General features: G+C 40.0%; 1 protein-coding gene across 8 annotated transcripts in view; it reads right to left on the minus strand.

The window, feature by feature from the left end:
* Positions 1–12593, minus strand: part of LOC138744724 (polyamine-modulated factor 1-binding protein 1) — a 640882-nt gene that overhangs the window by 491732 nt on the left and 136557 nt on the right. For all 8 annotated transcript variants that reach the window (XM_069901308.1, XM_069901306.1, XM_069901305.1 and 5 more), the window contains exon 6: positions 1493–1625. In XM_069901308.1, coding sequence (XP_069757409.1) covers positions 1493–1625 — 133 coding nt within the window. The remainder of the gene's footprint in view (positions 1–1492; positions 1626–12593) is intronic.

A 12593-nucleotide genomic window follows, 5' to 3' on the forward strand; every position in this document is an offset into this window, starting at 1 on the left:
CTGGGGGATGTAGGTCAAATGGGTGTAATTGAGTTGCATGGGCTCATGGGCCGAAAAGGCCTATTACCATGCTGTACGTCAAAAATATAAAAAATTTAAATTTAAATTCAAAACAATTTCACCATTCCATGATGAATTTCAACATTTCTTTTTGATATGATACATGCAAGCCATTTGCAAACATAAAACATTAATAAAGGCAGTCTAATTGGGCTGTGATGTAATAATGTAATAAAACAGAATTAATCAGACAAAACTGCAAAGAATAGCAATTTGGAAATAAATTGGACATATCTTTTCACCATGTTAAGTAGAGGGTTAATTTCTACAACACAGAATCAGAGATGCAACCCTTTGGCCCTCTGAGTTTGTACCAACAATCAAGCACCCATTTTTACACAAATCCTACCTAACCCATTTTATTGTAACTACATTCCTCATCAGCTTCTCCCAATTAACCCACAAACTGCAAAAAGTGAAACTGGAACATTGGAGGAAGCTCACAGGGAGAATGTGCACACTCCAGACAGAACCCTGGGATAGGATTGAACCTGGATTACAGGAGCTTTACACTCAAATTAAACCTAAAGGGATACAACAACAAAGTGGACACTGGAATTGATTCTGTATGAGTGCTAAGGTAAAGAAACAGTACCTTGTCTAATTTCCATTTGATCTTAGTTGCATTCCATTCTCTAATTAGGGCTGACCCTGTAGTGCCAGTCAAAAGGGGATGAGCCTCATCAATATAGGCAAAAGGAGGCAATAATGGGAGGTCAGGCCATGGGTATTCAGAAGAGCAACAAAGGACCTGACTTAAACATATGATTCCGAAGGGTTCTAACAGGGTGCATGTGGAGAGCATGCTTTCTAATCTGAGAATCTAAAACAATTAAAATTTGAGGATTTTAACTTTAAGAACAACAGCAGTGAGATCCAAAGGTAAGTGCATAATATGGGAATGCAATCCCCCATTCTGTCAAGCTCCCAACTTCAACACTTTGAAACTCCAAGCAGAGTATTAGAAATGTTTCACCCCTAGCAACAAAAGTACCATAAGGAAAAAGTCCTATTTTCTGCTTTTATGAGCTAGCTTGTGCTAACTCAGCAGCCTAAACAAAGGATACATGGGACCAAATCATCCACTCATACTGCAAAGTAAATGTATTCAGGTAAGAGTGAAGAATGAAAGGTAAATAGGAAAATTTAATATCCTCAAAATATTGTTTCTTTCACAGAGGCATTGAAGTTGATTGCTTCACAGTTACATGATTATTGACTTTATTTTCAATAGAATATGATAAAAATTGTGCCTCGACTTGTAGTGACAAAATTGACATTTTATTAATAGGCAAGAATTTGAAAATCTCACATCCTATATAAGTGATTAAATTTAATGCAACAAAGATGTTTTCTCTGCAATTATGTTGTGATTAACACATTAACAACATCTGCTATGCTTTAAAGATCACATCACTGGATTCCAACTAACCTCATATTTTGACAGTTGATGTTGACAAACAGCTTCTTGAAGTTGTGTTTGTAAGTTTTGGATCATCCGTTCTTGTGTCATCATCTTGGATTTGACATCTTCACATTCCATCAAGACCTCACTGGAATTTGTGCTATAGCATAAAACAAAATTACATTGCTAGAATTTGAATGAAGTTATGAGAATATATCTGTTAAATTGGTAGACCAGCATATGAAAGTTACCATAAATAAAATGGCTCTGCTGCACTATTTGTAGAAGTCATATGTTGATAAACTTTTTAAACCCAAAGAGCTACCCAAATGTTCAAAAATTAAAAAGAAAAGTGGAGGCTTTGCCAGGAAGTCTGGGATTTCTGTGTATGGCTTATCATACATAGAAGGTTTAAACATACTGCATCAATAATTTGTACTTCTTAATAATGTCCATCTTTCAATGTTCAGGGAGTCTATTCTAAAGTTGGAATTACCTAGCAAGTGAGATGGATAACATGCCCTCAGATCACGGCATAAAATCCTCAAGTCTATTGGTGATTCATTCTGCGGGTGTTGGGAAGACAGTAAGGAAGTTCTTTTGGTTTAGTAAATTATGTGTGGTGTATTTAATGATTATAATTATTTAAAATATTTTCCAATCATATGATGTATTTTAAATTCTCAAGAATTTATTTTTTGACAGTTAGTTTTAAATAGGTCTAAAATATTTCTGAATGTCAGGAATCCTGGCATACTATCATCCTGAGAGAGGCAGGGCTTTGCTGGCTGTCAAAGCTATTCTGGAACCAATGGGGCAAATCTTCTCCAATGCATAATTTAAGGCCTTGTTGCCATACAAGTCTTGTTGCTAAGTTTTGGATGCTTTGGGACATTCTCATCAGTATAGGTGAATCTGAATAGGTGACAATTGCAGACTGTCAATGTGGATGGTTGACCTACATCAGTGAAACTTAGAAAATGCTTTAACTTAGCTTTCTATAATCTTCAAGGCAAATTATTTCTTCTGATCTAAACTATAAACCACAGTTTCAAAATGCAAATAGTTTCTGTTTTGTGGGAAAATGCTACCATACACCATTATAACATCAGACCTGTGTGACATTCCCCCCATTTTCCAGTTCATTTAATTTGTGTGAGATTGTCCCTTTAAGAGACCAGATTTAAACAAGCTTTGCAGGTTTTTGGAAAGTGCCTGTGAAAAGGGCAGCAGGCTTCAAAGACAACATGTTCTTTACTTGAGACATTTTGCACAGCGAAGGGGAGCAGCCCTGGAGAAGCCAGGGGCAGAGACCTTGTGACCAGCTTCTTAAAAAGAGTACACATTTTGTTCAAATGTTTTTTTAAGACGGCAGCACAAGAGAAACATTTATTCGACCTCCTTTGTGGGACTAAGAAACCCACTTGGCCTCAATGTGTGGTTATATACAAAATTGTCAGACTTCCTCATTTTGCATACTGAGGAATGAGAAACCACTTCAACTGACCTCCAACAAGGGTTTGAAAGTTTGCAGAAATACTGCATTCTACTCAACTGACCCATGAAAAGGGTTCTTTGTTGGCAGAAGTACTGCACTCTACTTGAATGACCTGTGAAAAGGGATCTATATTGGCCGATGAAATACTGCACTCCACTTTGACTGACCTGTAAAAGGGGTTTTAATTGCTGAAGAAGGCCCTCATCTAAAAAGGACATTTCTCTGAAGTACCAAAAGTAAGGGTTTTTGTGAACTAATCAACCTTCTGTCACCCCTGGACTCTTTCGCCAACTTCATGAACTACTCCTTCCATCTAAGTGCGTGCCTCAACCATTTAAGGCCTGCGTGACTCACCATTCATCTAAGGCCTTCATGCCTCAATCATCTAACGCTTGCATGTCTCACCATTCATCTAAGGCCCGTGCGCCTCAACCATTTAAAGCCCGTCTGTCCCACTATTCATCTAAGGCCTGCGTGTCACGTCAATCTCAAGCCCACATGTCATCACCGAATTTTTGAACTTTGAATTTGGAACTGCCTTTCAAGAATCGAGCCTTGAGCTGTAGTGGCTTGGGGTATTCCACACAAACACCCCGATATATTCACGTATAGTTAGAGTTTAAATTAGATAATTGAATAGAAATTTAGTTAAGTTTAGATAAGTTAGTTAAATTAGACCAGGTGTTATATAATTGTTGATAATAATTTAAATTTTTATTTTAAATATAACCGTCTAGGGTAATCTTTTTCACTGCTGTTGTGTGTGTAACATCCGCAGTTTTCATTTTGAAATATCAGAATCAGGTTCGTTGTCGTGAACATGTCATGAATTTTTTGTTTAGTGCCAGCAGTGTTGTGTGTGCATTACAGGTGCAAAAATTGTTATAAATTACAGTTCCGTAAATACAATATTTAAAGAAGCAGTCCAATTAGTGCAACTGCCACCACAGATTATATTGATCCCATGAGATTTACAGCTAATCATTCAAACTGAGTCCAAGCCTAAACAGATTAATAAGGCAAATGTGTGTAATGCTTTCATATCCATCAACATGTAACAAAACAATTTAATCAATCACAAGCACAAGTGTGCACATTATAAAATAGAAGAAAAACAGATAGTTTGGAAACTACAAAGTAGAGAAATCCATATTCTTTACACCAGCCATTCTCAACCTTTTTTTATGGTTATGGTCCCTTTCGGACTCTACTCAAAGTTTATGGGACTCCTTCTTTATGAATCAATCAGGTTTTGTTTCTTCTGTAGTTCTTTCCTACTGACTACATTTAAAAAAATATATTATGATTTCAGTCCGTGCCTCCATTTAAATGTGTTGTAGCCCCTATTGAGAATGGCCGCTTTACACTCAACATCTATAAGATAGAAAATTTAAAGTCTGACATACTTTTTCTCTATTAAACTATTTTGAAATCCTTTCAGCAATTTTCATATTATTTTCAGGAATACACTCACCTTTCTCTCCATCAGGATCTGAATATGCTCTGGACTAACCTTTTTATGAATGATGATTTATGTGCCAGTCATACCTACCTATTTGTCTCTTGAAGTGGTTCTACCCTCCACAGTTGTCAAAATTGGCAAAAACTGAATAGATTCCTTGAAAGCACTGGTCCATTACAATGATTGAAAAGTAGTCCAAATGAGCTCAAATTTATCCATAGACAACCTCATTAATGTTAAATAACATTTTTTTTAAAAGTTACATCCCTTATACTGAGTGTTCCAATCTGATGTTAGATAAGACCTGGCATAAGATAACAGAGTAATGTTTTCCATTGAAACCAGCAAAGCTGCATATTGACAGATATGGTAAAAAAAAACTGTTAATCAGCCAATTTGGATTTGCAGCTAGTTCATTTAGATCGATCACATATTGAAATAGCTGGACATCAGCTGTCTCCTTTGGAATTTGGATAAGTGTAATTCTCTGGGTGGCATTTTTTCCAAATAATACCAATGAAACTGAAATAACCAGTCACCTTTCAATGAATCTGCATTATACAAGTCTATATTGCATTTTATCAAAGCCATAAAGTTCTAATGCACGTGTAAGCAAACATGTATGTTATGCCTCCACACAATCCTGTTTCCTTACATAAGAAATGTGAGGTAAACCACTATTATACTATGATTGGTTGCTGCCGGCTAGACAAGCCTCCTGAGACCAATCCTACCCAAAGCCCTTTGCAAGCTTCCCATTTCACTCTGCCTTGAACAGTCAATGAGGTTGATGGCTGTTCCAGTCTATAATTATTAAAAGCCTATCAATTTTACAACTTCAGTCTTTTGTGATTATTGATGGCTCATCAATTTTATTAACTATAAATTTTCAAGAAAGATAGAGCAGTACCTGGAATTTAAGCTCAACATAGACCCTCAATTGTCCGAAGACCCAAACACGTTCGAACTCTGGCTACGCTGTTTTGAAGACTTTCTGATAGCAACTGCAGACATTATCACCTCAGATGCAAACTGACTGAGGCTACTCTTCTCGTAAGTCGGACCCCAAGTATTTTCAATGATCAGTGACGCCAGCTCGTACACAAAGACCATGGAAATTCTGAAGGTCCAGTGTAGGAGAAAAGTAAATGAAGTCTACGCCAGGCACCTCCTGGCAACCAGAAAGCAGCGACCTAGTACTGAGTACCTGCGGGCGCTCCAGAACCTATGCAGAGCTTGCAACTGCAAGGCTGTGACGGTCGCCCCAGACACTGAGGACCTTATCCAGGACACTCGTGTGGCCAGCATCCACTCTGGGTAAATCAGGCAGAGACTCCTAGAATAAAAGGTACTTGATTACAGAGGGCAGTTGAACTGAGAGTCGCTGGAGGTAGCCCTCCAAAACTTGGATATTACTCTGCCACCTTTTGGTCACTGGGAGCGCCACTGTCTAGGAGCGAGGATCATCCCGTGCTGTGAGCGACCGGTTGCTGACACCGTCCCACTGGTCCAGTGATCTGACCTCTGCAGCCGTTAAGGGCAATCACCCCATTTGCTGCTTCTGCGGGCAGGATAAACACCAGAGGAAACAATGCCCTGCCAAGGAGGCAATATGAGCAAGATGCAGAAAAAGAAGACATTATGTCCAAGTCTGCCACTCCAAACCATCTGCAAAACCAACAGTGCCATGTGCGGACAGTCACCACTCTGGACAGCGCAATTGGTGCCATCTCCTCTGTGAACCAGCGAAACCATGTGCATGGTGGGCCGCCATTTTGTACTGTGTGGCAAATGCCATCTTCTCAGGCCTACGACACCACAGGGAACAGCGGCCATCTTGGGATCGTGAGAACCCATCGGACTCTGACAGTGAGTCTATATTGACCTCCATCACCCTGAACCAAGAGGGACCACATGAACTTGCCAAGCTGAAGATGGATATCCAGGTAAATGGGCATGTTACAAACTGTTTATTTGATAGTGGAGTACAGAAAATTTTAATCACCCTATTACCGCTAAGCACCTATCCTTTAAGGTACGGCCTGCCAAACACAAGATATCATTCGCATCCAAATCCCATAAAGCAGCCATCCATGGGTCCTGCGTGGTGATACTGACTGTTGGAGGCATAGTTTACAAACATTTCAGGCTACTTGTAATGCCACCACTCTATGCCTCCCTGCTACTAGGGCTGGACTTCCAATGCCAACTTCAGAAAGTTACATTGAAATTCATTGGGCCCCATCCCCCCCCTCACCATTTGCAACGAACAGATCAGACGGCCCTCTGTGTGCGACCTGTGGTCTCTTGATTCTCAAGGTTGACACTCGCCCCCCTTCCCCACACTGTTTTCCCACCTCACCCCCGGCCACAAGCCAGTGGCAACCAGGAGCAGATGGTACTGTGCCACTGACAAGGCATTCATTAAGTTGGAGGTTCAGCATTAGTTGGGCGAGGGCATCATCGAAGCCAGCAATAGCCCTTGGAAAGCCCAGGTGGTTGTGGTAAAGAATGGGGAAAAGAATAGGATGGTCATAAATTACAGCCAAACCATCAACTGGTTTACACAGCTTGATGCATACCCCCTTCCTTGCATATTTGATAAGGTCAACCAGATTGCACAATATCGAGTATTCTCCATGATTGACGAAGTCAGTGTATTACCGGCTCCTGATCCGCCCGGAGGACTACCAGTATACAGATGGCCACCTCTATCACTTCCTTTGGGTCCCTTTTGACATCATCAATAGGGTCTCCGTTTTCCAGCGGGATATGGACCACTATAAACTGCAAGCCACTTTTCCATACCTTGATAACGTGACCATATACAGCAATGGCCTGCAAGATAATGATGAAAATCTCCGTAAATTCCTCCAGGCAACAAACGCTTGAACCTTACTTAAAACAAGGATAAATGTGTGTTCTGGACAGCATGACTAGCCATCCTTGGCTGTGTGGTCGAGAATGATGTAATTGGCCATGACCCGACCACATGCGTCTGTTGCTGGAGCTTCCTCTCCAAAATACTCTCAAAGCATTGAAGAGATTACTAGAGTTCTTCTCATGCTACGTTCAATGGGTCCCCAACAATATGGACAAGGTTTGCCCATTGGTCAAAGCTACCACGTTTACCCTGCCAGCAGAGGCCAAAGCTGCATTTGACTGTATCAAGTACAACATCGTCAAGGCAACCATGCATGCTAATAGACGAGTCCACACCGTTCCAAGTGGAGAATGATGCGTCTGATTTTGCCCTGGCTGCCACATTCAACCAAGCGGGTAGAACCATTTCCTTTTTCTTATGCATCCTCCAGGGCCCTGAAATTCGCCACTCCTCCGTCAAGAAGGAAGCCCAGGACATCTTGGAGACAATACACCACTGGATGCACTACCTTGCTGGAAAAGGATTCACCCTCCTCACGGATCAGCGAGTGGTTGCATTCATGCTTAATACAAGCAGCGAGGCAAAATCAAGAATGATAAGATACTCAGGTATGATTTTATTGCCTAAACAAAAACTAGATATGTACCAATAACAGATTTCTTGCCCTGCACTATTTCCAAAACAATGATGAGTTTATTGTCAAATATATTGTACAATGTATAGATGCAATTCTTAATTATTGCAACTGAACTAAAACTTTGTAAAAAAAAAACCCTGCAAAACTACAATAGTGTACTTAATCAAAGAGACAATAAATACAAAAAAAATATTCAGTCATCCTATTTTTTAAAAAAAGTGACTTTGCAACAGTGCAGAAAATTCCTGATTTGTGTAACAAAGAGATTCAAGAGCCTAATAGCTGTTGGTTTGATATGCTGGCTACAGGAAGGTCTGAAATATGGACCCATAGGAATTTGAAGGTTCTAACCCTCTCCAACTCCATCCCTTTAATCCAGATGTGTGTGATACTTCTGAAAAATCAACAAAATGCTCTTTGGTCTCGGTGATATTGAAAGCAAGACTGTTGTTCAAGATTCAATTTTTGTCATGTAATGCAAAATGTCAGTAACATGAAATTCTTCAGTCCGCTGTAAGCCAGACAGATTTGCCATCAGTATAAATTGCCTGATGTGCCTCCTGCAGTCAGAGAAAGAGAAGCACAAGAGAGTCCTCCCCAGAGTCACCAAGTATCCATGGATTCACCTCCAGCACTCCTGCAGCATCCCAGCTACAGTCCACTCCACACCCTCAGCAACCCGAGTTCCAGATCTGATCCTCCGATATGATTAGGAACTCTTCAGTACTATCGGCACCCTCTCACATCCCAGTCCCAATATCTGGTACCTTTTCAGCCAGCTTTGAACCAGTCTCCATCAGTCTTCAACATGGTGTGAGTCACTTGACCGCAGTTTCCAGCAGCCCACAGACTTTGTGGGCGGCTCACCTCGAGTCACCAGCAGCCTGCCCCTGTGGTTCCTTCAGCTGCAGAACCCCTCACTAATCCGCTGCCATGGTCAGTGTCCTGTGGATCATCTCCTCTGCTTCCCCTTCTCAGACTGGGGGGATTCTCCATCTCCATTCTGTATTCTCACTCATCGTTACCAGTAATTCAGCCAACAACAGGGTCATCAGCAAATCTGTATATACCGTTGGTGCTAAACTTGGCTACTCAGTCATGATACCCATTGTCCTCTCTTCTGGTAATGCTCCTTAATTCTATATTGAATTAAATCCTGTCTTAATATCAAGGGCAGTCATACAGCCCATCTCAAGAACACACTTACTTTGTCCAACACTGAGGTGAGCTCTTAAACCAAATAATCCCAACAAAACTTAGGCCCATTTGGGCAACGGTGAAAAATTTATTAGTGAAAAAGCACAATTTTGATAGTACTACCAATCACACCTTTTTTTCATTTTGCTGATATCTAAAATTTGATGGATTGGAAGTAATTAATTGGATTAAATATTTACTTTTTTTGTGAGCAGGATAATCTGTCTAGCAGATAATAGGTTTGGAACTGTACTCCAGAAAGCTTGGCTGCTCTTTTACTTAGGTTATCTATTTTTGCATATCAAGTTAGAGCTTTTTCTGCACTATTAAGCTAGAAGAGCCATTTCATTTAAATGGAAAAACTCTGATTCTCTTATATTATTTCAATGGGTTTCTCATGTTATGCCTTTCTTCAATCGAGAAAGAAAATCAGAAGTCGTACTTGAGATACAACTACTAAACTTGAAGAAATATGGAAACTGTTTATTGATACTTTCATGAGATGTAACTGGCGTTATTCTATGAATTAACTCTTCCTTGCCATTTTTTTTGTTATCTGTAGGTGTGGACTGGAGCTACGTTTTAAACTATTCAACTGATCCTCGGGATAGATTGCTCTGTTGTTTTTTTTTAATTATATGGTATTTTTAGTAGATTAGTTAGGGTGTTTTATATAATATTAGAATTATTTCTTTATCTCTGTTTTATTTGTTAGGAGAATTATTTCTAATATATCACATTTTCACTCTTTGGAATTTATATACTTATTCTATGTAGATTTGGACAGACCATTTTAATCGTGTTATTTCTATCCTCCTTATGCTGTGTATATTATGAAATGTTAATAAAAAGATTTAAAAAAGAACAAAGAAAAAGCTTGGCTGGAGGTATTGTAAGATTATGACCAAAGGAAATTTTGGTGATCAGTTTTGCGAGATACACAACTGAGAGTGGAATGGGAAGAGAAAGAATAGCAAGAGAGTTAAGGTGAACTGATTATTTAAAAGGAAACTCATTGGCTAATATGTACCGTATATTTTGGCATATAAGTCAACTGACAGATAGATCGACCCCCCCCTCCCCTTTTTTAACCTCATTTTAATGGTTTTATGTTATGTCCCGTGTACAAGTCGATCCCCATTTTTGGGATGTCTGGGCCTCCCAGGACCATTGGCCTACCAAGCAGCAGTGAGCAGGAACCTCAGCCTACCAGGCAGGAGCAGCAATGGTGACCTCAGAGTCCCAGGTAGGAGCGGTTATGGCAGTGCCCAGTGGTGGGGAGGTGTCGGGGGCACTTGTGGTGGGGAGGTGCTTCCAGCATTGACTTATAGCTGAATCAACGTCAATCTGTTTTTATTTGGTGAATTTAAGGTCTCAAAAGAATATCTGGCATACAAGTCAACCCTCCCCCCACCCCATTTTTGAGAAATTTTTTAGGGTTTCATGACTCCACTTATTCGCCAAAATATACCGTAAAGTCTCAACTAAAATATGAGATTTTGGTAGTATCTAAGAGATTGTGCACTGTTCACATTTTTCCTATGGTGATGGGCTGGGGCTCAAAGAACAAACTTTAGGGAATATTTAGAGAATATTTTTTCCCATGTGTGAAAGAGGTTTCACTAGAGAATGAATGCTTTAGTTGTCATCTTTCAGAATTTTATTTATTTTGGAATTATACCTGTAGGGTGGAAGGTACAAATTTGACCTCACTATTTAAGAAATAAAGGGAAAAATAAAGCAGGCCCTTTGGCTTGCCTGTGTTTGGCCCTATCCCTTTTAACCTTACCTATCTATGTACTTGTGTAAATGCCTTTTAAATATTATAGTTGTACCTGCCTCTACAACTTCCTCTGGCAGCATATTCCACTACCTCTGTGTGAAAACTTTAACCCTCAGGTCACCTTTAAATTTTTACCTTTTAAATTGAATCTATGTTATCTAGATTTAGACTCCCCTATCTGGGAAAATGACTTGCGACTGTTCACCTTACTTGTGCTCTTGATTTTATATACCTCTATAACAGCCTTCTGCCTATCCAGTCTCTTAGAACTAAGGCCCTCCAGTCCCAGTAACATTCTCTTGAATTTTTCTTTGTATCCTTTCTAGTCCAGTAACATCCTTCAAAAACTAGATGAATAGAATTTAACACAATGCTCCAGATGGTCTCACCAACATCTTGTACAGTTGTAACACAACGTTTCAATTTGATACTCAATGCCCTGACCAATGAAGGCAAGCATGCCATATGCCTACTTCACCACCCTGTCTATTACTTTCAGAAAACAATGTACTCCCAGGTCTCTCTGCTTTACAACATTCTCCAGAGCTGTCATTTACTGAGCAAGTATTGCCCTGCTTTATCTTATCAAAATGCAACATTTTGTACTTATTCAAATTAAATTTCATCTGCCACTCCTTGGCTTACTTTGTCCATTGGTCTAAATCTTAGATGGCCTTTGTCACCATCTATAATCCCACAACTTTGGTTTTATCTGCAAACTTATTAACTACACCAACTACATTTTCATCTACAATGTTAGTATAAAGATGGATTCAACACTTATCCCTGCAGCACACTGCTGATCACAGGCTTCCAATCTGAAAAACAATCCTCCTTATCACCCTCTGCCTTCTTCCTCAAACTAATTTTGAATCCAATTGACTAGCTCATCCTGCATCCATGTGATCTGATCTAATGTTAGTCCAGCCTATCATGAAAATCCTTGCTAAAGTCCATGTAGATAAATTCTATCGCCCTTCCCATGTCAAACCACTTAGTGACCTCATCAAAAAAAAGATATTTTTCATAATCTCCATGGACAAAGCTGATTACCTCTAATCAGTCCTTGCCTTTCCAAATGGAGATGGATGCCAGAATCACCCTCCAATAATTTTGTTGTTTATACTTGCAGCTACCATCCAATCTTCAGTACCTTACCCATGGCCATCTATGATCTTTCCCAGACCCTCAGCAATTCCTTTCAAGCTTTCCACAAGGTCTTAAAATACACAGGGGGCGTGGTGAGATGGCATAGAAAGAAGACGTGCAGTTCCATCTCTCCCCAGTTGAACTAATTAATTACCAAATTTAAAAGTTGTGAAAGTGGTTAAAAATAGTTTATAGAGGTGTCTGAACAGCAGAGAATCAAAATAACTACAAATGTGAAGAAATCCTAGACACAGTTACAGAAGAAATGACCTTATAAAAGAGTGGAAGAACTGAGGCCTATTTACCAAGCTGAAGCCACGGAGTCGTCTGCAGGAGCCTCCAAGCCTCAACGTATCCCAGGCCGGCTGAATATAACTCCAGCGCCAACCTTGCAATCGCAAGATGGCACTGACATTGTTTTGGGTTCGGCCGACTCTGACTCACAAGCCCGTAAAGCCATGTGCGCGAGCGGGTCAGCCGAGTGAGGACAGTTGCGCGAGCCCGCTGTAGTGACTGGT

This window comes from Narcine bancroftii, chromosome 10, assembly GCF_036971445.1.
Source record: "Narcine bancroftii isolate sNarBan1 chromosome 10, sNarBan1.hap1, whole genome shotgun sequence".
Taxonomy (NCBI): Eukaryota; Metazoa; Chordata; class Chondrichthyes; order Torpediniformes; family Narcinidae; genus Narcine; species Narcine bancroftii.